This window comes from Phytophthora cinnamomi (genome assembly GCF_018691715.1).
Source record: "Phytophthora cinnamomi strain GKB4 chromosome Unknown Contig108, whole genome shotgun sequence".
NCBI classification, from domain to species: Eukaryota; Oomycota; class Peronosporomycetes; order Peronosporales; family Peronosporaceae; genus Phytophthora; species Phytophthora cinnamomi.
The window spans coordinates 368,291-395,796 of NW_027151041.1; the positions used below are offsets into that span (position 1 = coordinate 368,291).

The 27,506-nt window shown below is 53.2% G+C and overlaps 5 protein-coding genes across 6 annotated transcripts; 2 read left to right on the forward strand and 3 right to left on the reverse strand.

Moving 5' to 3' along the window:
• Window positions 1–2,157: 2,157 nt before the first annotated feature.
• IUM83_15167 (uncharacterized protein) lies at window positions 2,158–3,323 on the reverse strand (the record flags this gene model as incomplete). 2 transcript variants are annotated; one of them, XM_067939966.1, is made up of 6 exons in its annotated part: window positions 2,158–2,264; window positions 2,359–2,449; window positions 2,535–2,657; window positions 2,727–2,838; window positions 2,912–3,039; window positions 3,108–3,323. In XM_067939966.1, 6 exons carry the CDS (start codon window positions 3,321–3,323, stop codon window positions 2,158–2,160), a joined length of 777 nt encoding a protein of 258 aa, XP_067782332.1. The 2 variants fall into 2 exon arrangements, with proteins under 2 accessions (XP_067782332.1, XP_067782333.1); XM_067939967.1 differs by having other exon boundaries at window positions 2,158–2,282.
• A 1,129-nt stretch (window positions 3,324–4,452) lies between these two features.
• On the reverse strand, window positions 4,453–11,393 carry IUM83_15168 (putative inositol-3,4-bisphosphate 4-phosphatase; the record flags this gene model as incomplete). The annotated part of the gene is made up of 8 exons (XM_067939968.1): window positions 4,453–4,875; window positions 4,950–8,114; window positions 8,185–8,273; window positions 8,344–8,655; window positions 9,553–9,634; window positions 9,709–11,138; window positions 11,212–11,305; window positions 11,388–11,393. The coding sequence occupies 8 exons, from the start codon at window positions 11,391–11,393 to the stop codon at window positions 4,453–4,455; spliced, it is 5,601 nt and encodes a 1,866-aa protein (XP_067782286.1).
• Window positions 11,394–12,018: 625 nt separating this feature from the next.
• IUM83_15169 (WD40-repeat-containing subunit of the 18S rRNA processing complex) lies at window positions 12,019–13,759 on the forward strand (the record flags this gene model as incomplete). Its single annotated transcript, XM_067939969.1, has 2 exons — window positions 12,019–12,904; window positions 12,996–13,759. 2 exons carry the CDS (start codon window positions 12,019–12,021, stop codon window positions 13,757–13,759), a joined length of 1,650 nt encoding a protein of 549 aa, XP_067782330.1.
• A 222-nt stretch (window positions 13,760–13,981) lies between these two features.
• Window positions 13,982–16,228, reverse strand: IUM83_15170 (cullin protein 1; the record flags this gene model as incomplete). The annotated part of the gene is made up of 1 exon (XM_067939970.1): window positions 13,982–16,228. The coding sequence occupies one exon, from the start codon at window positions 16,226–16,228 to the stop codon at window positions 13,982–13,984; it is 2,247 nt and encodes a 748-aa protein (XP_067782262.1).
• An 830-nt stretch (window positions 16,229–17,058) lies between these two features.
• IUM83_15171 (e3 ubiquitin-protein ligase chfr) lies at window positions 17,059–18,176 on the forward strand (the record flags this gene model as incomplete). The annotated part of the gene is made up of 3 exons (XM_067939971.1): window positions 17,059–17,473; window positions 18,026–18,099; window positions 18,165–18,176. 3 exons carry the CDS (start codon window positions 17,059–17,061, stop codon window positions 18,174–18,176), a joined length of 501 nt encoding a protein of 166 aa, XP_067782215.1.
• Between the last annotated feature and the right edge of the window lie 9,330 nt (window positions 18,177–27,506).

Sequence of the window (27,506 nt, forward strand, 5' to 3'; positions counted from 1 at the left end):
TCTAAGATATTTGGCTGCGAAGACCGAAGCTTTTTTATACCGGTAGCGAATAGGTCATCAAGTTTTCTCAGCAATGACTAACACAGCGGCTAGGAACGACACGTGGAATACGACAAAACTTCATCAACAGACCGTAGTGCGAGAATCGTCGCTTGAATGCATTCCGAAAAGCGAATATAAATACTTCAGAACTGCGTGCTAAAAAGGTTGCTTCTAATTTCACTACATCCGTGAGATACTACCGTGTATTTCTTCTTTTCCCTTGTTGTACGCTTATACGCTGCCACAAAATACAGAGTTCGTTGGGTTAGCCAACAATAAGTATTAAACCGTAAGCATTGTTATTTTGCACGTCACATGATGGGGTGCGGATTTCGATCAAGTAGTTGGCGGATTGTTTAGAGGAAGAACCGAGATCGACCACCTTTCGAGTAAAACTTGTAATTAGGATTTTCGATAACCACGAGGTGATGTACCGAGTAATACTGGTACGGTTGTGAGCGTCGCCAGGCGCATTACAGAGACTGACGCCCAGATTTGCTATAACTGGGCTCATTGTACACCGATAAAGCTAACAGCGAGTGGTCTTACGTGCAAACTTAGCAATCCAGAAATTTAACATACAGACCAAACGGCGTTCGTGACAGTGGAGACGGCGTGTCCATTCGACACTAGTGTATATTGTGTTTTCCGCCTCAATCCCAATATTTCCAAGTGGACAGCAAGTGCAAGCACTCCTGTTTTATCAGCTCACGTATCTCTACTGCCTTATGCTGCTGCAGTGGTGTCAGCGAGATGTCCTATGATCATACGCGGGCTCCCGTGTATGAACCATTGAATAGGTCGATGTAGCATGGAGCACAACCCGCCTCGGGCCTCACTATTATAATAAAGCGCCTCAGATATACTAGATAATCGGTGGAGTGACAAGAAAAACAGCGATCGTGACGGCAAGGCCGGCCACCTCGCAGTGATAAGGCACTCGCTGGTTGAGCACATAATCTCATTGCAAAATATATACTCGAAAAACACTCATTTTCAGCGTTTACTTATAAGTGATTCAACTTTTACTCGGAAGTAATATTTCCCCCAAATGATGCGTCCAACTCGAGACATTATGACGGGTTGGATAGACAATAGACTGTGCCATGACTAAAGCAGTCTCGCTTCACCTAGCACTGGTTGGATTGACTTGGTGTTGCAGTAGAAAATGCCACGTATTCACTGCTCGCCCGTCTTCAGTAGATGCAAATACTTTTCGTACTTGCGATACATGATGAAGTTCTCGTTTTGTAGGAGCAAGTTCCATCTTCCCTTTATGTATGCCTTTTTCATGATTCTGGGGAGACCCAAGTACATGAAAAGCTGCTCTGGCGTTTGGTTATTTCTTGCCCAACCCTCAAAGAGGTGTAGGTACTGGTTGATCAGCTCGTCGTTGAATGTCCTCTCTTCTTCGTCTTCCTTGTTCCGTCGTAAAAAGCTCTTGTCGCGGTTGCTCGCCGCCTGCTGTGGGAAAATCGTCGTTGAGAGCTTAATCTGATCAAAATCTAGGCTAGCCGAGCACCTAGTCAGGACAGCAGCCGCAGTCACCAGCAGAATGCACGGCAGACGCATGGTTCGCCCGTGAACGTGTTCTCGAGACTTGAACAGGGGGAAATGCGAAATGAACCGACCCGATCGTGAATTGGCATTAATTACTGGTACCGTAGACACACCTGGGATGTAGGGACTCCACATGTAGTACCAGTACTCTGGGGGGCACATCTCGAATCCTATCTTCGATCCGAGGGAGTTTGAGAAATCCAGTGAGTACGTTTGACTTCGGCAAATTGCCAATCATCTCTTACGTATCATCTTGAGTAAGTTCACTCACATTCACTGTACATTTTAAGTACTGCAAGGCAATGTATTCTGCCTGCTCGCACCACAAATATGTACTTACTTTCACCCCTACGCCGCTCTTTGTGAGCCTCACTAACCGATGTTGGAACTTGCACTCTTGTTTGAGCGGTGTCACGCCATCTTTGTTGTCGACATGAAAACGAGAGAACAATTTCCCTTTTTCAACGTCAGAGGCGATGTCTTCATTGGTGTAAAAGGATACTCCTCACTACCACTCGTCTCAGTCACACCTTTTTTCCCGCTCGTTTGCAGCATCTACGAACGGTGGCCAACCAAAGGCTCCTCTAGGCCGTATGCGCTAGAGAGTTCATCCCATTGACTTGGTGTGAGACTGATAATGCATGCATCCCTTGCAGACGCGTCTTTGGCAGACGTTTGCGCTAAAATCAGCAATTCATCATATCAATGGCGATGCAGTACTCGACAAAGATTGCGAGTATAAGTGCATGTACTTACCCAGGTAAGGCAATCCTGTGCTTTCATCCACACCGATTCCCAGCACGCCCCGATCCACCAAGAATGACAAGTCGAACAAGTTTTCCACCGTCTGCAAAGGCAAAGTAAAAAAATCGAATTATGTCAAGAGACAACGTAAGAAAAAAAACAGATCAAGTGTTTGTGAAAAAATTTACCTGTTCAAAACTCTTTGAATCCAGCGTAGTGTCAAACAGTGATGCTTTTCCTTCAGGTTGTCTCGCGACGGCCGTCTCAAGGGTCGATAGCCGTCGCGCTTGGGCTATTTCAATATCCTTTGCCTTACCAAGGTAAGACCACATGAGCAAAATTATTCACACGATAAAGTTTTCCGTGCTAGTGCAACTAACCTTGCTGATATATCGTTCGGGCTGAGACTCCTTCACTTCTACGTCCTTGACTACTGGGCGTCGGGGCTTCGTTTGCTTCTTTTCAGCCATCTTTGTACCCAATAGACCAAACCTAAAAAATACCAACAAGCTCTCAAGTCACAAGTCCAATTCGAGCATGGCCAAAGTCTTGCTCTTCTTCTCACAAAACATTGGTGTCTGGGACCGACTGGAAGCACGACCCAACCGCGCATCCCAACGTTTTCCAGCTACACCTGTCTGAGTTGGCACCACATGCTTGGTTTCCCGCACTGATCAAGTCTGATGCTCTAAACTGAAACCCAACAAGAACAGTAGCTTAGCGTAAATATTCGATTTCTAGAGCTGAAAAGTATGACAAACCTTGGTAAGGTCGGTGCCGCTTAGCATCTTCGACTGTTTTTCCACAGCAGATTCAAGCTCTTTCAAGCAGAGTCCATCTAGATTCCCCTCACGAGGGTAGCACACGTGCTTGTAAATTTCATCCAAGTCCCCCGCAGCTGCATCAAATGTTTTGGATGTGAGTTTCGTCAACTCATCTGCTTGATCCTTCATGTTGTCAAGCAGCTCGCGTTCCATATAGCGAACTTGGCGCCGATCTTGATCGGTAAGAATGGAATCCGTCAGCAACGGCCGTAGCTTCGGCAATGCAGATGACGTTGCATCCATACTACCCTTCTCCATCCCGAAATGACCTCAAAGCACTTTGGACCCTGCCTCAGTTTTAGAGAATGCAGAGAGAAAGAAGAAGAAGACCTCGTCCCACTAGTTTCTTCTCTAGAACAGTCTTTAGCGGGTAAAAAAGTCTAACGGTTGCAACAATGTTGCTGGCATTCTCGAGATGCTGATGCGCGACCCGGCCTATTTTGTGCTAGATGAAAGTACAAGGTGGAAGAACCGTGAATGAACCTCGTCGGTAGCATGTTGTTTTGGCCAAACCAGCATAGCGAACAGGAAGAGGTAATAATTTGCGGTGGCAATCTTGTATTGCAACCAGCACTGGGACGCTAACTCACCACTCTTCGGATCAATCCAATGAAAGTAGCGTATTTGTTCGTCCTCCTCCTGTCTCCTGCAGTTTTAAGTACTTTCGTACTTGTGATACATGATGTAGTCCTGGTTTTCTGGAGTCGTTTCCACTTGTCGCTTTTATACGCTTTCCACGTGACCTCCGGAAGGCCCAAGTACATGACGACTGCTTTTGCTTAACCAATCGTGGAAGAGATGGAGATAATCGCCGATTAGCGGGTCGACGAATATTCCCTCGTTGTCTTCATCCACAGTGTTGGCAGTATGATGCAGCTAATACAGCATCGCGGCTTGCGAGAAGCACAGCTGAAAGAACTAGCGGGGCGGTCAGACCTGTAATTGGTCCTTGGTCTCCATTCCGCAGACGATCTCCTTGAGAAGAACTTAGAACAAGGGGTGGCTGTTAAAAGCAAATATTTGCGCGGCACTGCGCAGAACGGGCTCGGCAAGTGTTTTGCCCGATCATGCCCCCGCCATCAACGATACAATCTCGCTGTCAAGTTTCAGCGGACACTTCGTAGTACCGGTACAGTACAACTTTCTGATGGGTTAGACGTCATTGGTTTGGGTGCGTTCTTCAAAATTGTATTCAGCAACAAATAATAACAGCGCTTTCCGGCAGTTAAGGATCTCCCCGCAGACTGTACACCACGTTGTGTCTGTGTAGGACACGAGCATCCTAACTCACGTTGCCGCGACCGTACGTGCCTTCGGGACACTTGTACTCGTCAGGGAGCAGAGATCGCTGCAAAGCGTTGAAGGCATACTGGCGCTTGCCCGTGTTCTTGAGCGCGTTCTCCAGTCGCACGCCGTTGCTGCGCATGGTTGACACTGTGCGCACGGCGAATTCCTCGGGCAAACCGTGGTTCTCGCTAAGGAGACGCACCTGCTCGAGCGTCACCGACATGCCAGTGCGGTCTTTTGCACTCTTACATGATGTCACACGGCCGGCACCCAGCAGCCGGCACAGATGAGAGCTTTCCTGGATAATCTTCGGGTGTTTCGACTTCACCACCTGCCGCTTGCTAGCCGTGGCAATACGCCCTTCCAGCAACTCAACGAGAGGTGCGATTGTACTCACTGGCGTAGGCACTGCGTCCGGCTAAGGTGGTAAAAACAATAGGAAGTGTCAGTGAACTGAGAACAAACGACAACAAACTCGCAAATGCAACATACCCTTTGAGCCGCAAGTTGCTTGTACTTCTCGACGTAGCGGGTCAACACGAAGAAATTCTTGCGGTTGATGATATCCTGCAGTGTCGTCTTCTTACTGCCGGCGTTATTGGCCAATGTCTGCATCTCGTTGATGCCTTGAGTGAAGATCACTGGCGTGACAGAAATGGGGCCTCCTGATCGGATTGTAGACGGGATGGATGCCCGAATGTCTTCATTGCAGCGCACACCGACTGCCACGGTGAATGTCCCCTTGGTTGATCCCTTGCTCAGGCGCACTGAAACAACGCCAGGTAGCGGCGTGTTTTTCATATGCAGGTTAAGCAACGTTGAAGGGAGGTGGGCAGGCGGCGATGTGTCTAGCACGAAAGTCACGTGCTTGAGGGCATCAACCGCTGCAGAGAAGTCCTCTAGCATTCCAATTTCTTTGCCTTGTGTAGACAGCAACGACTCGACCTGGAACAGGAAGCCGATGGAGTCAATTGTATGCAGGAAAGTGCGGTCCGTCGCATGCTGCAACGAGTACTCCAGTTGCCGGCAGAACGAAGCGACCAACGCTGTCAGCGCCTGTGACAAGCACATGTCGAACCGCGTTGTGAGGTGCCATCGCATCTCGTCAGTAGAACGTACGTCCGCATTGGTCCAGTCCACCATTTCTGTGCTGCTCCTTTCTGATGCGTCACTCTGCACGCGCGACAACGACCGCTTCTGCAGCGTGGCCCGCAGACTCAGAATGCTTCCATTGTGACGGAATTTGAAGCAGTGAGCAGCGAAAGCGCCTACCGTAACCGTCGGATAGACCTTCACGTTGGGCGACGTCCGTCTTGTTCGTTGGGAGCGCAGGTCAGCCGTGGGCCCTACCCACATATCTTGCACATGTAGATTGATAGGCAAGAACCGCAGCACAAGGCTCTTCTTTTCGGTGCTAGCCTTGAAGTTAAGCCCCTCCCCCGCTCGGTCGATACATAACTGGTGACATTCACGCAGCGCTTCGACGTACATCTTGCGCTGCTGAACACGGTCGTTCAGCCATGTTTGCACCACGGTTTGGTCATTCTCACCTTGGATCTGCTCGATCAGGTTGTCATAAAGATTACCAACCAAACCACTCTTCACCCTTGCCTCAAAGCCCGCAGCGTCAGCCTGTGCACGCGCAAGATCGTCCGCACGCTCGGCAACCAGTAGTTCCAGATATTGCCTCGGCAGTTCGTTTGTGAGTGGGCTTTCAACCATGTCTTCTATCACCATTTCATCTCCTTCGGCAAACTGAAAGCTCTTCGTGATGTAGAACCCCGAATTTTCCTTGAGCTGCCGTGGGGAAACAGTCATCGATTTGACCCGCAAGCGTGGCACCGACGGATCCACCTCGGGAGTAGCAGTTCCCATTGCAGCCGCTACGTTTGGTGACTCGGTACCAGTCCCATCACTTAGAACTGTCGGAATAGGTGACCGATTGCGGCACGAAACTTGTCGAGCCACCAAGTTCACCTCGTCTGACGCTAGCATGTCATCGCACGCGCAAGAAAATTCACAAAACACCTTGGGCCGCGAGGGAGGCGCCATGCCCATTCCAGAAACACGGGCAATTCTCGCACGCTCATCGAGCTGTCGGGAAGATGCACGCATCATTTGGCGAGACTCACGCAAGTCACCATCAGAAGACGGTGAGGATGCCTTCTCCGGGATCTCGTACACGACGAAACGAAGAAGCGGGTTGGCAGGCATCACCGGTATCTGAAGCACTGACAAAAACGTAGCGATTTGCGTCACGGTGCCGCCTCCATTTTCAGAGTTGGCTGTCACTAGAGTGGGCAAAACTGTTTCTGTAAAGCCCACACGTGACCACTTCGCTCCCGGATTGGAAACAGGCAGAGGTGTGGGCAAGGCCCCACCGCCAAGTAGCGACAACGAATGACTTCGACGGCTGAGAATGCCCTCCTGGTGAAGGCCGGTCTCGATAAACGTGCTAATCGAGGACCGGCGGTAGCTCAGCATCGGAAGATCTTCGTAGTAATCGTCGCCGGTGACATCATTCTCACCACCTTCAGAAGCAGTGTTCTCAGCAACGTAGAGCTCAACAAAGCACGCGTGCGTGAGAGGAATGGGCGACACGAGCTGGATTGCTAGCGCAAGTACATTCTGTGTGCCGTCCACACTTTCCTGGCCAATAGGGTTATACTCTGTATCAGGAAAACGCAGGATACCTGCCCAGCCGTCGCTCAGTCCTGTGGCATCCAACGGTACGGCGAACTTTCCACTCTCAACCCTGTCGGAAATGCTCGACATGGTGCGGTGAAGCAACTGCGGATCCTTCACGTGCAACGACGGATTCCAATTCATGCCGTGGAGTCGTGGGTTCCACTGCAGAAGTAAGAACCCAATCGGAGGTACAAGAGTTGGTAACCATATAGAGAAAACATACCAGACGACGGAATTGATGCTCCAATTCTTCCAGTGCAAAATGGAGTTCATAATGCAGGATGTTCCCAGTACGAGTGCAATCGATAAAATTACCACCAGGTACGTGATCAAAGATTTTTTCATCACCTTCACCACATGGTCATCAAAAATATCACCGGATTGATCGATCAAACGCACACCACGTTGAATCACGAAAGTTCCCAGTACCAGCAACGCCACAGATGTGAGAAAGATCAAAAGCTCCGCACTTTGCTGTAGAGGGAAGAACCAATCCGAGTAGCTGACATCCTTGCAAACGTTGTTCACCGCGTACTTCCACTGTGTGGGCTGCAAATCGGGGCAATAGTCGTTTGAGCACAGCCGCATGGTATAGAAGGGATTCTTGAGGTAATCGTCGTACGTGCACTTGTAAAAGTCGGTGAGACTCACAACTCCGAACAGCTGAACGCCGTAGAACGCCACGTTAATGATCACGTAAATGATGAACACGATCAGACGCCCTGACGGTCCCACGTCGTGGAAAAGCACAGTACCCCAGTGAAAGCACACTGATGTCATCATCGTCCACGTGAAGCACACAGAAATTGCATAAAGAAGGTAGTAGATGTCTGTTCCGCTGGCGGATGACGCCTTCGTCGATACGCTAATCCAAATAGCGTTGCCAACGATGCACAAAACAAAGATCATCATCACAGAGAGTGATGTCATATCGTTGTAGAACGTCGGCCTCGAAAAAGAAATACCGTTCTGTAAATGCACACGTGTTGTTAGTCACCAAGATCAAGGATATACTTGCACGGGAACTTCAGAACTTTACCATTCGTGTAACGAGGATAGCACCAGCCAAAGCAACAGCAAAGAATGTGATGGACATCACGCTGTACACACTCAGAGTGTACTTCGAGTCTGTGGCAACAAATTACAGGACGAATCGTCAATAACCACACCCACGAAAAACAGGTAGTCAGCTACGTACATGTCTTCGCGTGCACCAACGTTTGTGCGCAATCGCTCCCCATCACATCGTTATCGTCCATAAGGATCACCTCACTTAGAGGGGGCAAACGGAATCCACTAGTGTAGTCATCTTCCTGGTCCTCGTTACCCGTCCACGCCACATTAGTCACCTGGATTTGGAAGGTGAAGGTTGTCCTGATCTCCCACGAGTCATTTGTCTTGACCCCCGAAGGAAGAAGGTCGGTAACGCAGAAGTAGGTACTGTTGTCGCTCTCGATGTTCAGATTGGTTTCACCCGGATCGGCATATAGATTCAGGAATGGGTTCCCACCTTGGACGTATGAAGCCGCCGCAGAGGATCCAAAGCTTACAGTAGAAACAGGCTTACGCCCTTTGCTCGCACAGGATGATGAGCGCAAGTTGGCACACACTTTTGGGTTGTCCGAGTTGGGGCCAACGATGGAGGACGTGGAAAAAGACAGCATCATTATCTCGGTATCTTCTTCCATCCACAACAGTGATGAATCCAAGTGCCCTCTCCTGACGGGGGGTAACGCCATCGTAGCGAGCGTTAGAGCGCTCAAATCTTCGGCTGAGGTAGACGCAATGGTTGACCCAGAAGTAATCACCGTTAGCTCCCGAGTACGTCTGGAAGTAGCTGCAGATTTAAGCGTTCCAGTTGACGTCTCGTAAGATAGCGACACGCTCACACCAACGGAGCTGCTTGAGGCACTGGTGCCTGTGACGATACTTTTCGAAAGCACGAAAGACATCGGTCCTCCAGAGTTCGACGCCATCAAATCCTCGCGGCCATTGAGAAGACCCATGACGCTGACAAAGCCGTAACGGTGAGAATCACTGTCGCAATTCCTGCTATTTGTCACGTCCGCGCAGCTGTGCACACGATGGGCGGCTGTACTCTCATTGTTGTCGTCTCGTAGAGTTACGTCAACTGCCGTGTTTTCCCAGGCCACAAATCTCCACCCGCTTGGAAGCGAGATGGTAATCCACCACTTGCTTTTACGGGTCAAGGGATCTTCCTCTCCCAAGTTGTAGAACGCTCCGATGATATCCGCAGCCAGTAGTGTGAATGTTGCTTCGGCAACACTGTTGGGTGTGACAGTTGATGTTGAGACCTTGTACGAATCTGTTGATACGCAGGTCTTGTATCCCGTCGGGCAAGAGCCATCCGAAAGCTTGCTTTCGCATGTAGACCCACTAGACTCACCAGGGTACTCATTCTGGCACTCCGTTGGCTTACACCGGCAGTACGTAGATGTATACGGTACGTAATCCGCGCTACCACTCCTCTGAACACAACAATAGAAGAACAACACAGTTAGGTCGACGACACAATATCAATAAATGAAGCATGCGAACGAACCCAGCCTTCGCTTCCTGATTCGGATTCGCTCGAGGAACTGTTGCTTGCTGTGAGCGATAAAACCTTGACAACCTCTTCCGACCCGTTGTGTGATCCTGGTGTCGTTGAGTTCGTCAGCGACGGTGCTTCCGTCGACACCGCCGTTGCCTCTGAGGAGGCTGTAAAGTTACTCCCTGTTGCTGGCGACAGAGTTGCCTCCGTGATTGTTGTCAGGCCACTCGACGTTGCAGGTGAAGGAGTTTCCTCGGTTGACGTCACCTTCGGTGTTGACATCCCCTGAAGGATACTTGATCGTTCTTCTGGATATCCTGACGATGCAGTTTTTGCACCAGATGTACTGTCATCAGCCGAGCCAACCGCAACTTGGACACCGTCAAACCCGTCTGAAGAGCTGGTGGGGATCTGGGTAGTTATAGGATCGACGTGGGCATTGACACCTGGAGAATGTGTAGTAGTAGCAACTTCGACGCCGTGAGAGCCGACCAACGTATCAACATCCATGTGAATACTGTGAGAGCCTACAGATGCGTCGATGTTCGACGAGCTGGCGCCACCAAGGTGGACGCCGCCACGTCCAACCGTAGCATCAATGTTCCTGGAGCTGGTCTTCACGTGGATGCCACGCGAGCCAAAGGTTGCGTCGATGTCATCTGAGCCGACCGTAGCGTCAAGATGAATGCCACGCGAGCCAACAGTGGCGTCAATCTCCCCAGACCCAACCGTAGCATCGACGCCTCCTGAGCCGACCGACGCGTCCAAGTCATGCGATCCGACCGAGACATCCAGGCCATGTGATCCCACCGTGGCGTCCAGTCCTCCAGAGCCAACGTACGCTTCCATTTCCGCGGATCCTGATCCTACGGAGCCGCCCACGCAGCCCGACCCCACCGTGGCATCGAGGCCTCCAGAGCCAACGTACGCTTCCACTTCCACCGATCCTGATCCTACGGAGCCGCCAACGCAGCCCGACCCCACCGTGGCGTCCAGTCCACCCGAGCCTACCGATACACCCTGTCCAGTAGAGCCCGATCCGACCGCGACACCAACACCCGCCGAGCCCTGAGCGACACCCGCCGATCCGACCGCAGCCTCCAGTCCATTGGAGCCCAGCGTATCGTCCACCACCACGCCTCCGTTCTCCGTCGCTCCTGACGCCGACGCCGCGCCGCTGACGCTGGCCTGACTGCAGTCCTGCTCGACCGTCTGCGCGTCCTCTGCACTGCCCGAGCACTCGGCCGAGCCAGATCCTGTCTGTCCGTCGAACACGTGCGGCGGGAACTCCAGCTGCTGCGAGTCCTGCTGGATCACGGGCGTGCGGCCGTCGTCCGCCACGTCCCCTCGCGCCACCTTCGTCATGTGCTCGAACTCGAGCTCGATCACGTGTCGCTCCAGCGCCGCGACGGCTGGCACAGGGTCCAGCGCCTCCGCTTCTGCTCGGAACAACACACACAGCGCTTAGAACGGGGCTGTAGACGCTCGCACAAGCTGCACGCAGCCGCGTACCTTCGCGGGCCGGCAGAGCGGCCGCGGACGCGAGCAGCAGCAGCAGAAGCGCCGCCACGTGCATGAGCCTCCCGCCGCCTCGCAAAAGTCGACGCTGCGGGGAAGAGAGAGAGAGAGACGACGACGACGTCAGCGCCATATACACAGACAGAGAGGCAGGAGGCTGGCCGACGCACCCGCATGAGAGAGCGCCGACGAGTACAGTGCGCGCTGCTGCACGGTCGATTGTGAGTGCGCACTCGGGTTGGGGCAGCGATGTGACGAGGTCGAAAGCACCGTTTATTTCGGGACGGGGATGGGGAGGGAATAAGCTGGAGGAGGGGTGCTGCGTCCCGGAAAGAGAGGGGCTTTTGACAGTGGCACCAAACTGGTACCATACACAGAGTGGTGACTGCATCTGACTCCCTAGGCGATAAGTGTGGACGAAAATGTCCGCCGAGCTAGTTCGACGCAGCGCGGAAACCGCCACGACCCGCAATTGGCCCGATACGTAAGTACATCGCATAAGGCCGAGAAGATCGAACGCGCACAAGACCGTGATGAAAATGACCGCCCTTCGCAGCAGCAGGCAGCTCTCGGTGCGGCCCGTGTGTAATACACAAGTTAGGCCAAAACCATATGGTATGCCCGACGAGAGTTTATTTTTGTACCGTCCAGATTCAATTCTAAATCTGGAACGACCTCTCAATAGAAGGCCGATGTTCTAAAACCCCGCGCACAGCTTTTGGCCAGCCATTTCATCTCGGCTCAATAGTGCCGGCTGCACCTGTTGATACAGCTCCAGTAGCTCCCCACCCAGTGGCGACGATGGCGGACAGCGGCTCGGAGCACGAGGACGTGGAGCGGGTCGTGCGCAGCGCGCCCAAGCGACTGGGCCAGGACGCCAAGCAGCCCAAGAAGGAGAAGGCCAAGCCCGTCAAGCACGCGGCCAAGTACACGCGCGGCGGCAACCTGTCGCAGCACCGCATCCGCAACATCCGCGACAAGAAGCTCAAGGGCTCGCTGCTGCGTGCACATGAGAAGCAGAAGCTGGCGGCCGAGTCCGCCGCCAAGGCGGAGATCCTGCTGCCCGACCAGGCCGGCTTCCTGGAGGCCGAGGGCCTCGAGAAGACGTACAAGTTCACGCAGAAGCAGCTCGCGGAGAACGTGGACCTCAACACGGCGCGCAAGATCTTCAGCCTGGACCTGCCGGACTACGGCTCGTACCGCGTCAGGTACACACGCAACGGCCGCAACATGCTGCTCGGCAGCCAGAAGGGCCACCTGGCCATGATGGACGCGCTGCGCATGAAGCTCACGTGCGAGTTCCAGGCCAACGACCTGGTGCGCGACGTCGCCTTCCTGCACAACGACTCGCTCTTCGCGGCGGCGCAGAAGAAGCACGTGTACATCTACGACAGCACGGGCGCCGAGGCGCACTGCATCCGCACGACCCCGCTGCCGCGCAGGATGGAGTTCCTGCCCTACCACTTCCTGCTGTCCACCGTGAGCGGCAACGGCCTGTTGACCTACCACGACGTGACCGAGGGCAAGCAGGTGTCCACGCACCGCACCAAGCAGGGACTGTGTGACACCATGGCGCTCAACCCTTGGAACGCCGTGGTGAACCTTGGCCACGCCAGCGGCATCGTCACGCTTTGGACGCCGAACATGTCGGACGCTGTTGTCAAGATGCAGTGCCACCAGGGACCGAGTACGTTGTTTTTATCTTGTTATTGTGTGATTTTTGTGCTTCTGTGCGGCTGTCTTACCGTTGGAATGGAATTTGTGTGTGCCGTTTGCAGTTCGTTCTCTCGGAATTGACTCCAGCGGAAAGTATCTTGTCACCGCTGGTGCTGACAGGAAGGTGAAGATTTTCGATCTGCGTAAATACCAGGAGTTGAACAGCTACTACCTCACGGCGGCTGCAAACACGATGAGTGTGAGTCAGCGCGGGCTTGTGGCAGTGGGTTTCGGTCCGAACGTGCACGTGCTCAAGAGCGCGTTCTCGTCGGGCTCGCCCATCCGGCCATACATGACGTACCAGGTTCCGGGCTCGCTGGTGAGCTCGCTGGCCTTCCGACCATTCGAAGATGTGCTGGGTGTCGGCCACGCTAATGGCTTCAACTCGATAGTGATCCCCGGCTCTGGTGAGCCTAACTTCGACACGTACGAGGCGAACCCGTACGAAAACCGCAAGCAGCGTGATGAGACTGAGGTGCGCTCGCTGCTGGAGAAAATCCGTCCGGAGATGATCACGCTCGACCCGAACGCCATCGGTCGCGTGGACATGGACCCGGCCGAGGAGCAGGAGAAGAAGATCTACCAGATGCAGCGCGCGAACGGAGATGGCAGCGCCAAAAAGCCCAAGAAGAAAATGCGCGGTAAGAACCGTCCGTCTCGGCGACTGCGCAAGAAGCAGCAGAACGTCGTCGATGCACAGAAGCAGCAATTCCGTGAGCAACTCGCCAACAAGCAGAAACGTCAGGAGCGGCAGGAGCAGCAGCGCGAGTGGAGTGAAAAGGCAGAGAGTGCACCCACGGCACTCAACCGGTTCTTCAAGAAGTAGATGCATTCAACACTGTAATACAAACAGTCGGCCACTTTCATTAGACACATTCATTAGACGTTGCCTCCTTATCAAAATCTCGGTTTGTCTTGACGTCTTAGTCACCGTAAGCAGCGAAAGAGAATGACAGCATGATCAACGACACCTTTATTGCGCCACAAATCGAACTAATTCGTGTCCTTCGTTGCGCCTTACGGGAAGCCGGGAAACTCGGCAAGTAGCTTATGCGAGGTAGCGGTACGTGTTGGCTTGATCAGGGTCGCGCTCAAGGTACTCACGGTCGATGAGAGCCTCGATACGGCGCTTGATGACCTTCAGGTTCGGCTTGAAGAACGCTAGCTGGCTCAGCACTTCTGAGATAAGCTGCTGGTGTTGCAACGTTTTACGCGCCTTCATGATACGCACAATCGCGGCTTCTATGGCTATGCTGCGGTCCTCCTCCACATTCTTCTGGCTGTGGCTTTCCTCCAAGGAAGCCATAGGAATACGTAGTTTACGCATCGGCGAGGCAAATGTGCGGTTCACGGAGAACTGGTCGCTGGTCGAGATCGTCTTACCAGCAGGCGTCTTCGTCAGCAGCTTGTACTTACCACACGACAGCGAGTGCATAATACGCTTCACCACATCCACGGTCAGGTTCAGGGACTCACGCACGGCTTCAAACGAAAGTGCACCCTCGCCTTCATTGAACAGAAGCAGCGCCACAGCCTGCAGTGTAGTCACCTGCAGATCGTACCATTTCTTCTTAGGGAAGTTGGCACGGATCGTTGCGTTACCGAGGGAGTGCACCCACTGCAGCCGACGGTGACTTGTTTTCGAGTCGTAATACACCTTGAAGAGGTTCATGCATCGAACCATGAGCGGTGGCATCGTGACTTCCAAGATGCGGTACGACGGCCAGTAACCCGTCGTCAGCACCTGCACGCTGAACTCGAGGTTCAAGGCAGCCTCATTTGAATCGCTTTCGCGCTGCTTCTTCAAAAATCCCTCGAACTCCTGGTGGTGATCGCTGCCAATGGCTAAATCATTCATCATACCTTCCATCTTACCCGTGAACTGCGCACCACAGCGCAGCTTCAGCTTACCGATCATTAGCACCTCAGCATCGGCAGAAGCAGATCGCTGGTTCAGTAAACGCTTAGCCAACTGGTTACGATAGATCTCCGCGAAAAGATCCTTGTCCGTAAGGTACGAGAACACGAACACCACCTTCTCCAGGTAGTCTTCTACCTGCTCGTCACTGAGCTTCTCGCCACCAGTCTTAAGAATACGATCACAGAACGTACTCATTAGCTTCGCCGAGCTGTCCGGGCCGACGTCCTTGTTCACGAATTCCACAAATGCTTCCTTCAGCGCCTTTTGGAACAGCGAGTTGCCCGCGAACTGCTCATTCACGATACTGCGGAACTTGTCGTGGATGGCAAGGATATCCTTGATGAACGTCGGGTCGGAGCTAGGATCGCGCACATTGCCCGAGGCCACAGCATTCGCGCGCTTGGCAACAATGTCGTTACCCACCGCCGTAATGTGCTGCTGCACCAGGTCAGCAATGGGCTCAAGTCCATTCTTAAGGCGCGCAAACAGGCGGTACATGCGGGCCAAGTCCTCGAGCTTGTCGTTCTTTAGCAGCGCAATGACACCCGAGTTCTCCCTCTCGATGAGCTCCTTCTGGGCGGCCTCGAGCAAGACGCTCTCCAGCTTCTTCACCATCTTGGGCTCTGTGGACTTGTGCAGGTAGGTGTGCACGCGGTTGCGCTCGCTCTGCAGTGCCTCCTCGACCTTCTGGAGGTACACGGGCGTCGAGTCCTCGCTGAGCCAGCCCTTCGACTTGCGCTCGTAGTACGTGGCGCTGGTGGCCACGAGGTCCGTCTCCAGACAGCTCTGGTACACGTCCAGGGACTTCATGCCCATGACCTCGAAGATCTCGACGCAGTTGCGCATGAGCGTCGTGTCGATGATCTCGCCGTTGCGCTCCTTCTCGATGAGCTCGATCATGGCGTCCTTGACGCGCACCTTGACCTTCTGGAAGACCATACGGTCGAAGCTCTGCAGGCCGGCGTCGTCCAGCGTCGGCAGCGAGTGGTGCTTGACGTAGTAGCGGTCCAGGTACATGAAGAAGCGGGTCATCCACTTCATCATGAGCTTGTGGTTGGTCCAGCGCTTGACCAGCTCCTGCAGGAAGAACTCGTCGTGGGCCTGCTCCAGGCTGGGCAGCACCTTCTGCTCCAGGTACGTGTCGAAGGTCTGGCCGTGGCGGTCGTAGAGCTGCTCCGAGAAGTTGTACGGCGAGCGCTGCGTGCACATGTTGTAACACGTCGTGTAGATGGGCATGAAGGCGTTGGGCGGGAAGGGCGACACCTTCACCTGGTCGAAGCCCTTGTCCAGGATGTCCAGCAGCACGTCGATGGCCTTGGGCTTGATCTCCTGGTCCCAGCCTTCCTCCAGCGTGATCATGTTCTTGCCGCTCATGGCCGAGATCTTTTGATTGGGCTGAGGCTAGCGGGAAGGAGACACACACTCGGGGGCAGTTGCAGCTTCCGCGTGAGCGAGGGACAACAGTGGAGCTGGCGAGGGCGGCGGCGGCGCGAGGCGAGAAGCTTTCTGGGCGTCCTTCGCTGCGGATGCGCGCGCTCTTAGCGAAGCTTCGACTGCAGTGGAAATGGCAGGTCACTTGCCTCCCTTCTTTTCCCCTCGCTTGATAAGATCACTGGGGAACCAAGTCCCCCGTACACGCATATTTTTGTGGGCGTATTGCCTCTAGAATAGAGTAAGTGCGGCGCGAACTTAGCTCGGAATCTGCGTAGTACATGAAATAGAACCTATTTAGAGCGATATATAGTAATTTGTTACTATATATACCCTTTAGTAAGAATATCACTGTACCCAAGTCCGGGTACATCAATAATCCGTCATTTCGACGAATCACGCGGTACTGCAACGTCCATTCTGGCCAATCGCAAAGCGTAACTTTCTACCAGTAAATCACATCATATGATTGGCTGAAATTCGTATTAGGGAAAGCCCGCCGACTCAGTCACGACCTGCTCCAAGCGTCGGCGCCTGTCCCGCTACCTGCCGCTCGACGACCCGCGCGCGCAGCTACACGCCTGCACCTCGCCGCGCAGCACACACACCTCGCTCTTCTTCTCGACCTCTTGCTTCTCCGCTACCTGCAGACTCCGCCACGGCCGTGCGCTTCCCGCCTCGAACGGACTGTCCAAGTTTTCCAGCTCAGAGAGACCCTTTTTACGCTGGTACCCACTTCGACAGACTCTCCCTCGACTGATCGCCACTTCAACATGCGCCACGGCTCGTGGGAGTTCGCGGCCTCCTTCTGCGTGGGCCGCAGTCGCGGCTGTGAGGTGAGCATCGCCACGTCTGAGGAGACGCGCACCGTCAGCAAGCGCCACGTGGGCATCGTCCCTCTCACAGATACGCTACCCAGCAGCTCCGCACGTCCCGGAGCCGGCAAGCGCCGATGGCTCATCTACGACCTGGAGACCATGAATGGCACTGCAGTCAACGGTGTCGACATCCCGCCGGGCGGCCACCGGGAGCTCCACCACGGCGACGAGGTGGTGCTGGCCTCGGCCATGAGGCAGTGCGTACGGCTCCTGGTGCAGTTCCCGGACGAAGCGCACTCGCGCATCATAGTGAAGGTGATGGCACGCTCGACCACTACTACGCCGGTGCCGTCCCCGGCGCCGTTGCACCGTCGGACGCCCACAGTACCGTCACCACGACGCTCACCACGGCGAACTGTGATGACGAACGCGTCGGTAGCTGCTACAGGGTTCGGGAGATCAGCGGTGACCATTGGCGGCAGTCCGGCGTTCACGAGAACGGGCTGTCGCTCCTTGGCGGGGACGCCGGGCAGTGACGTGAACTTGATGACCCCACCGCCGCACAGTCTTCCGCAGAAACGAAGTCGCAGCAGTCCGAGGAGGGCAGAGGTTGAGAACGAGAACGTGGAGAAGAACAAACAACAGGATACACCGAACAGTCAGCAGAGAAAACGCTCCCGTCGTGGGGGGATATTTGAAGCAGAAGCGGCAGCTATCGATGGAGACACCGGTAGTGCGGCTAAACGAGCACAGCAACAAGAAAAAGAGGAGCGCGAGCGACTGATGATGTGCCCTGTGTGTCTGGAGTATTTCCATGGTAGCGCTACGTTGCCGTGCTCACACACGTTTTGTGGGTATTGCATCAGCAATTGGTTCCGTACGTCACTGTCGTGTCCAGAGTGCCGCGACATTGTGAAAACAGTGCCCGTGCGCAACCGCGCATTGGACGAACTAGTGGAACGATTGGTAGGACAGACAGAAGCGTACAAGTCTCACGTGCGTCGCCGGGCACGGATGCAGCGGTTATCCGTAGAATCACGACGGTATGGATGTGGAGGCAGCGACAGCGATGAAGATGCATCCGAGGGAGCTGCTCGTGGCGTACGTAGTTTACAGCTTGACGGTGTCCCAGAGCCCAGCATGCGTTGTAGTGTGTTCACTCGCTGGTCGGTGGAGGAAAAGCTTGCGTTTTCGGCATATATCACCAACCAATTCGGTGAGGCGCGTGTGGCTACTTGCAAGAAGATAGGGCTCACGGAAAGCGCGGTGGATAGATCCAACATGACTGAACTGCTCGTTGCTGCGCAAAACCTACTATTGGAGTGTGGTGGGCCTCGCTTAGTAGGCGACGAGTGCTGTCAGCGGCTTAAGATTTTCCTGTCCTTTGGCTAGTGGCGGTATCAGCGCAGGTGGTATACCAAATCGACGCAGGCTGTTCATGTGCGCTGTTGTATCAAGCTGAGAGTGAATACTACGTAGTACTATACAACAAGTAGAGTGCGCGAAGGACGGCAAATGTCAACTAAATTCAACCTGAACTACAGTATCACTTATAAGCCATATTTCATCGCGAGTGGAAGAATGAACAGGGCGGCGTTTTTCGACTAAAGCGAGACGTGGCCAATTTTCGCTTGTGTGACCAAATACGTATTCGGTCACGCCCGCCGGTCTCTACAAGCTTCAAATACTTCTGGTACTTGCGATAGATGATGTATTGCGGGTTCTACTTGAAATTTCCCGGGCCGATTGGTTGAAGAGGCACAGCCACCCGCAGCACGTTGAATGATCGTCAAGTTGAGGCCATCAATATAGGTATTTATTTTTCGTAAAGTACGAATATTTGTTCCAAAAGTTCCGACTTAGGCCGGTTCTCAACCGAAGTGTTTTTCTCGACGCGTGCGTTACATGCGTGCCCTACCCCGTATGCTCGGTTGAGAATGAAACTGACTAAATTTGATTGGCCCAGTGTTTGATCAATATTATCCAATCATTGTACTGTTACTCTGTGTGATCTACGTGTGGTTCACGACTCAACAATATCTGAAGCGCTGACCAAGACTCCCCCGTCTGGCAATGGGGAGCGAAGCTGGTCCAACCTACCAAGCCCCTGTAGTATCTCTTGAAAGCTGAATCTCTAAGTAGCGTAGAAGCATGCACTCGCCACGAAATCCGCTCTCGAACTGTTGAATTTTTTTTTTCGTGCTGCTTGGTGTCGCTTGATGGCTACCAAAAAACCAGAAGGCCGCACAGCTCATCTTCAGCTTTCCAGCGACGCCATTACCTTGCGGTGGGGGTGAAGCGCGGGGGAGAAGCACGTCGAAGCCGGACCGACGCCATGTCAGAGGAGGGGGAGTGCTTTGAGGGGGAATGCAAATAATGCAGTGCACTGATTGGTCAAAAGTAGTTTGCCAACGCATGAGTTGTGCAGTATCATTTTTGTAACGTCCTGTTAACCAATCAGATCACAAAGTGTCCGAAAACGCCTCGGTTGAGAACCGGCCTTAGTTCAGCTATTACGCGGACAGGCTTCTGCGAGGCACAAGCGGTGCCGAAGACGATGAAGAGGAGAGGACGTTCAGCGATCCGGTGATCAACAAGTACCTCCACCATTTCGAGGACTGGGCGAAACTCAAGGAAACGCCTGCAAGCGTTTTCAGGTCGCTGGAACTCCCCCAGGGGCGTATAAGAGTGGCAAATGGATTCTCCTGAATTTGTATGCCCCGCTCACTTTTTTGTATCAAATCTTCTGCGTTATTTTCTGCGTTCGGTTCGAAAACTCAGTTGAGTGGTCGCCATACAAACTGCTGTTATTTTCTGGAGTAATCCAAAAGGCTCCGGAACTTGTCTGCGTTTGGCGCAGAAAAATAGTACCGTAAAAGCCTCAATTTTGACTGTAGGATATCATCGCAGCCAGTGGCATGTTATGCGGTCCTTAAGCTGTGCAATGCCATTTGTATTTCCGAAGAGTGCGTTCTGATGAAGAGGATGGCTTGAATGTAATGTGCGCGATAGAAAATCATGGTGATAAACAAGTGACACCAGCAAAAATTCCAGAGCGTAACAATCGTGCCGGTAGAGAAGAAAAACATAGTGAAATTGCATTTTGAATAGTATCATCGACATCGGAAAGGAATGGAGGTAGCATAGTGAAGCCGGTTTCTTCAGATGGTAATCCGGCAACGTATCGACCCACAACCATATCGCCGGCAATGTATCTATCCTGAACGCCTGGAAGAGTCCACCTAGCTCTTATGCATATTGCCGCTGCGGAAGCCCCCCCGTTGGAGCAAGAAGAGACATATGTGGTAGAACCTTTGCGAGCCGAGTGATGTACCAGCATACATAGATGGCTAATGAAAGTATAGGACAAATTTCTGGTAGAAACGGATTAGCGTAAACGTGTCGGGCGTCGCGAGGCCGTGGGACATCTTGATCATTCTTCATGTGCCCAAAATGAATGGCTAAAGAGTCTCCCTCCTTTTTTATTTTTATTTTTTTTTTTTTTTTTGGGGGGTCAGAGAACCTCTATTTGTGTTTTTAACTATAGAGTCCTGGATTTTTCTGTAGGCTGAGCCTACTGCGTTGCCGGTAGCCATTAAAGGGTCTCCCTCCTAACCTATATGACCAGAATAGATTGATGCCATATTTCCGGCTCTGCACATTAGATTCCAACTGATCAGTATAAAAGTATGAGCTCGGTATTCCCATGTTGCAGCATAGACAGACAGAGGTGTCGAAGCACCGAAAAAGGCAGTGGTTCTTTCCCTCCGTTAATTTCACGCCACTGTTGTGGTTGCGGCGAGCAACAGTCCGCTTCAATCCCTTAAAAACTACAGTCAAGTCAGCGGCGAACTCAACACTTATTAGACGTCCATAGGCACTGTAGTGGGCCTACTTTGGCTCACTACTTTAGCCTACACGTTGCGCAACGTGTATGAGGAAGCGTATGAGTTATTAATAATTTGAATTAATTATACTTGAGTCCACAAGTATAATATAAATCAAATAAAACACCAAGTAGCTAGTTTAAGGTAAAATGAGAACTGTATTGTTTGTAAATTGATCTTCCTCCTAAATCTGCTAAAAACTGTTTATCATCTATGAAAGGGTTGACAGCGGCTGGCTGTCAGAGCCCCGCTAATATGCACGTCTCTAATTGGTAGGAAGATGCTGCTTTCTACCAATAGGATCATTGGGTATGTGTGGACCACTCACTGTGGTGGCCCACTTCAATGTATCCATTGGTGTATCTTACACCAATGTGAGGAAGTATCTAAAACTTTTAACAGATAACCTATCTGTTAAATTCACAAGTGGCTTGCAGCCACTTGTGCGTGTAACCCCGTTACACCATCCCCCCGTTAAGCTTAGACGTGTCGGTCTCGACACGTCAATAAATATTGACTGTTGTCAATTGTTTGTGTTGGGGATTTCCGTACTCATCCGCAATGAGTACGACCAAGCTGAAGACCGCCATTGCAACAGAGGGCAAGCTCTCTGTTGCTGAGTACCATGCGCGGTAGGGCGAGGTGCGCCGCTACCCCGGGAACAGACAACGAAGTGTCTGTGTACGATTCTTCGATGTCGACCGCGTCTGTGCGTCGACATCTCTAAGCGAATTTCTGTTGCTTACCGTGATCGGGTAAGCAAGCGCCAAAGCACTTCGAGTCCTTCTCGAAGTGAGGCAAGTATTAGCAACTCCACGCTGTTGCGGTGGAGGCTGGTGTCCGTGCGCCGTGCGCACTGTTCGTCCAGGTGGCGGTGTGTATTAGCAACCGCGACCACAACAGGTATACTATATGTATACCTGAAAGCTTCAATGATCTCCGTGCTAATTATCTAGCACGCGAGTCGTCAGGCGTTGTAGATTACTACAGCTCTCGCACTACCTTCTTGCTGGTAGTGCGTGTTGGGTTTCGTATTCCTTCACCATGTCCGGAACGTCTTCCATCAGGAATTTCCGTGGTTCCCACGTGTCGTGTTGGGGAGGGAAACCTCTCCAGCGAATGCGAAAACAATCCGGACCTCGGATTGTTTTCCTATGATCAACAATTCGCTGGACGATCCAACGAATATCTCCACGTGCGTCTCGCAGCGGTGGTGGAGGTGGTGGAAACACGCCCCGATGGTCAACGCCGTGTTGACCTTCATCTCGTGTCGCTCCACGACCAGGTGACGATCGTGGAGTACCTTCAGAGCGCGGAGGTTGCCGCTCTGTACCATCGTGTCCCGGCTGTGGCGGTCTCCCAGACCGCCTTGAACGTGCCAGTCGGGCTATAGACCCGACTGTATTAACTGCACCAGCGCGACTACGCGCTGGAGAGGAGGGTTTCCCCTGCCGAGTCTGTCTCTTCGGGTCAGACGAGCCACTTGGCTCGTGCTGGAGGTATGGCTTTAACCGCCCGACATAAAATGTCGGGTGGAGCCGCATGCTAGACGGTATGTCTAGCGTGTATGCGTTACCGTGGCGTGCCATCACCGTGAATGGCCCGATGAAGCGCGGAGCAAGCTTACTTGCTCCGAAATCCGAAACTGCATGTTTAGGCAGGTTTTGAGTAGACAACCAAACCAATGAATCACTTTGAATTCATTTGTGTTGCCCCTGCCAATATTATCGGCGTTTAGCTTCTGTCTATCCACAGAAGCTGCAATCGTGTCCTGGACAAACCGAATTACGGCTTGTCTTTTATTGAGTATGTCTTCTCACGTCCGAGATGTCCCGCAGTCGGGGAATCATGATATTCGTACATGATCCTGAGTCGCAGGTCATGATCGTTCGGCACGACAACGCGATCCGCGTTGTCGTCGACTGCATTGTAAAGCAGTAATCCGTCGTGCACTCGAAAGCGGTGTGCACGCGCACGAAGGTGCTCGGGCAACTTCTGACGAGCCTTGTCAGAAGGTGTTGTGCCATAGGCCAGCAAGAGTTTCGCGTCCGCGTCGTGCGCGTACGCGGCCTTCACGTCGTCCAACAGAGACGACGTGGGTGTGCTCGATCGCATGGCGTCAATGGCATTGACGTCAACAGCTTCTGCATAGTCCGGCCGACGTGATAACGCGTCGGCCACTACATTCAATCTTCCGGGTTTGTATTCGACCCGGAAGTTATACTCCGCAAAGAATGAGAGCCATCTCGCCATTCTTTGTGATATGTGTGGTGACTTCACTGCAGTGCGCAGTGATGCATGGTCGGTGTAGACCACAAACGGTCTACTTCCAAGCAAATACACTCGGAACTTTGCGACTGCGTACTTCATGGCAAGGAGTTCCTTGTCATGCACCGGATAGTTGCGCTCAGCTGGCTTCAGCTGACGCGATTGGTAGTAGACGACACGATCACGGCCCTCGTGATCGTGCTGCATCAACGCGCATCCGATCGCGAAGTCGGACGCGTCACATACGACGTGAAATGGGCGATCTTGGTTAGCCACTGCCAAGATCGGCGCCTCAGTCAAGCCCCGCTTGACTGCATCGAATGCCTTTTGGCAATCGGTTGTCCAAATCCACACAGCTTCCTTCTTAAGAAGCTGTGACAGCGGGCGGATCTTGCCCGCATAATCCTCCACGTACTTGCACAAGTACGTGGCCAAGCCAAGGAACTGCCTCAGTTCCTTGACACTTGAAGGCGTTGGCCATTCGTTAATCACTCTGACCTTTTCTGGGTCAGGGCGAACACCATTCGTTCCTACGAGACACCCGAGGACGGGTATCTCGCTCGCCCCGAAGACACACTTCTTCAGGTTCGCGTAGAGCTTGTGCTTTCGCATAAGCTCAAGTAGCTTCCGGAGATGCATCCTGTACATCTCTACGTCGGTCTTCCCGTCCACAGCTCGGCTGTGGATGAACACATCATCGAAGTAGCTCGGTGCGAAGTCGCGCACCGAGCGCAACAAGTGCGTCACGCACCTGTTGAAGGTCGCAGGAGCGTTCTTAAGCCCCTGCGGCATTATTAGCCACTCCCAGAGCATGCCACTTGGCGTGCTCACTGCCGTGAGAGGGATGTCGCTCTCACGCATTAGGATCTGATAGAATCCATCTCGTAAGTCGAGATCACTGTAAACGGTGCTCCCGGCCATCGAATCGATGATGACATCTTTCTGTGGTATCGGCGTCTGCGCCGGTACCCTCGCATCGTTCAGCTTGTTATACGCATGAACGATGCGCCATCCGCCCTGTGGCTTTTTGACACAGAACGTCGGAGCACTGTGCGGGGACTTTGATTCCCGCACTTGCCCTGCTTTGCTACGACTTTCAAAGAAGTCGTCGATCGCTTTTACTTGTTTTCGCGGCAGTGGCCACTGCCGCGTGACACAGTACTTCGTGCCCGGCACGAGATCAATCTCGTGCTGAATGCCCTTATCCTGCGAAAGCTCCGCAGGAATCTCTTCCGGGAGTACGCCTTTGTACTCCCTCAACAGTTCGTAATAGGGACTCGACTTCAGCGAGTCTCAACCTTGTTCCTCGAAGCGCTCTCGCTTCGTCTTCGCACTGAGAGTGGCTTCACTCTCAGTGGTACTTCCCATGAAGAGCTGTCTCAGCTCTTCGCTCTCGCTCTCCATTCTTTCGCTGTTCGAAAGAACGCAGACCTGCTCGATGCGTCCATCGTGCAAGTCGCGTGTGAAGCGCTTCCAACTCATGACTGGAAGCGAAGTCAACTCCGACGCCCTTGTCGGAGGATTAGCGAGTTCCTTTTCCTGATACTGGAATCCAGTATCGGTACGCGTCAAGACGTTCAGCGTCTCAACGCCCGGCGTCACCGCCTCTGTATGCCTGGCAGACAGTTCTTGTAGCGTCTCGGTCCCGGACCGAGACTTGCGCAGCGTTTTTCGCATGCGCCGTCTTCTTGTTGTGCGGCGCCCGGCTACGCACGGTGGTTCTTCTGGTCCAGGCCCGGCCATGGGCGGTTGGTTGCCGGCGGACCCTGTCCGCGGGCGCGCGGTATCAAGCCCGGCTTGATCGCATGGCGCTTCGTTGTGCAGCCCGGCTGCACGACAGCATACAAATTGCGTCAGTACGGGACGTTTGCAACCGTCCGTACTGTTTGCAGCGTCAACTCCCGGAGTTGACACGCCTTTGTCACCTCGACGCCAGTTATTGGCGGAGCCCCTCATCACCGGGGGTGCGTCGACCTGACCTCTTCGGGTCAGGGACTGTCCCATGCGTACTTGAACGCGAGGGTTGGTTCCCGGAACCGACACATCTTTTCCTTCCGACGTCGGCAGCATTGCCGACGTTGGTCTCACTTGTGCGCGCCCTCGCGCACTTCCTGGGCACTCCGGGACAGCGGCATTAAGCGCTGTCTCGACTGGCGAGTCGCGCGCACCTGCTGGTGCGTGCGCTGCGGTAACAGGGCCATCGCTCTTTGTTCCGCAGTCGCGACCGAAGCGCACGAGCGTGCGTTTCTTCCAGTCAATTACCGGACCATGCCGTGCAAGCCACGGCATGCCCATAACAACGTCGAACATATCGTCCAGGTCCAGGACGATAAAGTGTTCCACAAACACACGTTGTTTGTACGAGAAGCGCACGTTCACGACGCGCTTCTCGGTCTTCACGATGACACCAGTTGCCAATCGAACTTCCAGAAGACTTCGAGGTACCTTTACCTCCTCGAAGTCAAGTATCGGTAAACTCCGCAGTCGAACAAAGTTGTTCGACGCGCCCGAATCTACCAATGCTCGAAGAGAGTCGCTCACTCTCTTCGACGTTACCTTCAAGATGACCAGGTTCGGCCTGTCACCTTGCTTCTTGCAGCGAGATCTGGTCTCACTGGGGGCTGCAGTCCTCAGTGTCGCGTGCCCAATGTCGGCACGCGTAACTGCATTACCAGTAGGGCGCCCCGCGCCCACTGGATGTTCACGTGTTTTGTTTGTTCGCGGCGATGCCCGGCATCGCCACGACGTCCACCATTGTAGTGCACGGAAGCAGTGCACTCTCTGGCAAAGTGACCGATCCTTCCGCAACGGAAGCATCGCACATTACTTCCGTGCTGCTGGTGACCAGCAGCCGTTGCATTCGAGAGGTCCATTGGTTCCGAACCTCCCGTGCTCACTACCGGGCGCGGTTGCGACCTCGGCACGTTCGCATGCAGTTTAGCCTGCCGCAGGCTAAACTCTTCTTGCATTGCGAGAGTAATCGCAGCTTCGAGAGTGCTCGGGTAGTCTTGGAAGAGATAAGTCTTCACAGGCCCATCTCTCAGTCCCTTCATGAACGTGAGGACTTTAGTCGCCTCGTCTATCGGGTTGGTCACGATGTTCGAGACCAAGTACCTTGCACGCTGCACGTAAGCATGGACGTCATGCTTACCCTGCTGCAGGTCGAGGAATTCCGCCCTCGACCGGAACTCATTTTGCGGGGGCTCAAACGCTTGTCTGAGCTCCTCTTTGAATACTTCGTACGTGCTAAAGCACGTAGGATCTGAGAGTCGGCGTCCGTACGCCCAACTCCTTGCGCGTCCGCCAAGGCAGGACATGGCGAACGCGACCTTCGACAGCGGGTCGACGATGCGTCGAGCCGCTATGGCTGTGTCGAGCCCGACAAGCCATTGGAGGAGAGGCTCGCCCTCTCTTCCCACATAATTGCTCACGCTCAATTTTAATGATTGAGCACGCGGTGTTGTCTCCGACGACGCCGTCGCTGAGGAAGCAGCATCGCCCTGCTCCTTCATGATGAACCCCAGAGCAACACCATGTTGCTCTGTCGGCGATAGCGTACGCAGCATCGTAGCTACCGCCGCTTCTCCAATGACTGTTGACAGTCGTTGGAGGGCTTCCCACTCTGGGTCAGACAGGCGGGGGCAGTCGGCGCGTGCAACATGCGTTGCAGGCGTGTTGGAGCTCTCCATGGGCACCTCCGTGCTCAGGTGGTTCTCGGCTCCACGTTCGTACCCCTCGTACGAACGTCAAGCAGTCGGTCGTTGGACGGACTACATAGTGCTACCAGGTGTAGTGGGTCTACTTTGGCTCTCTACTTTAGCTTACACGTTGCGCTACGTGTATGAGGAAGCGTAAGTACTTAGTAATTACTTGAGTTAATTATATTTGAATACACAAATATAATTTAAATCAGATAAGACTCCAAGTAGCTAGTTTAAGGTAAAATGAGAACTGTATTGTTTGTAAATTGATCTTCCTCCTAAATCTGCTAAAACTGTTTGTCATCTATGAAAGGGGTTGACAGCGGCTGGCTGTCAGAGCCCCGCCAATATGCACGTCTCTAATTGGTAGAAAGATGCTGCTTTCTACCAATAGGATCTTTGAGTAGGTGTGGACCGCTCATTGTGGTGGCCCACTTCAATGTATCCATTGGTGTGCCTTACACCAATGTGAGGAAGTATCTAAAACCTTTAACAGATATTTATCTTTTAAACCATAAGTGACAAATGTCATGCACAAGTGACAGTT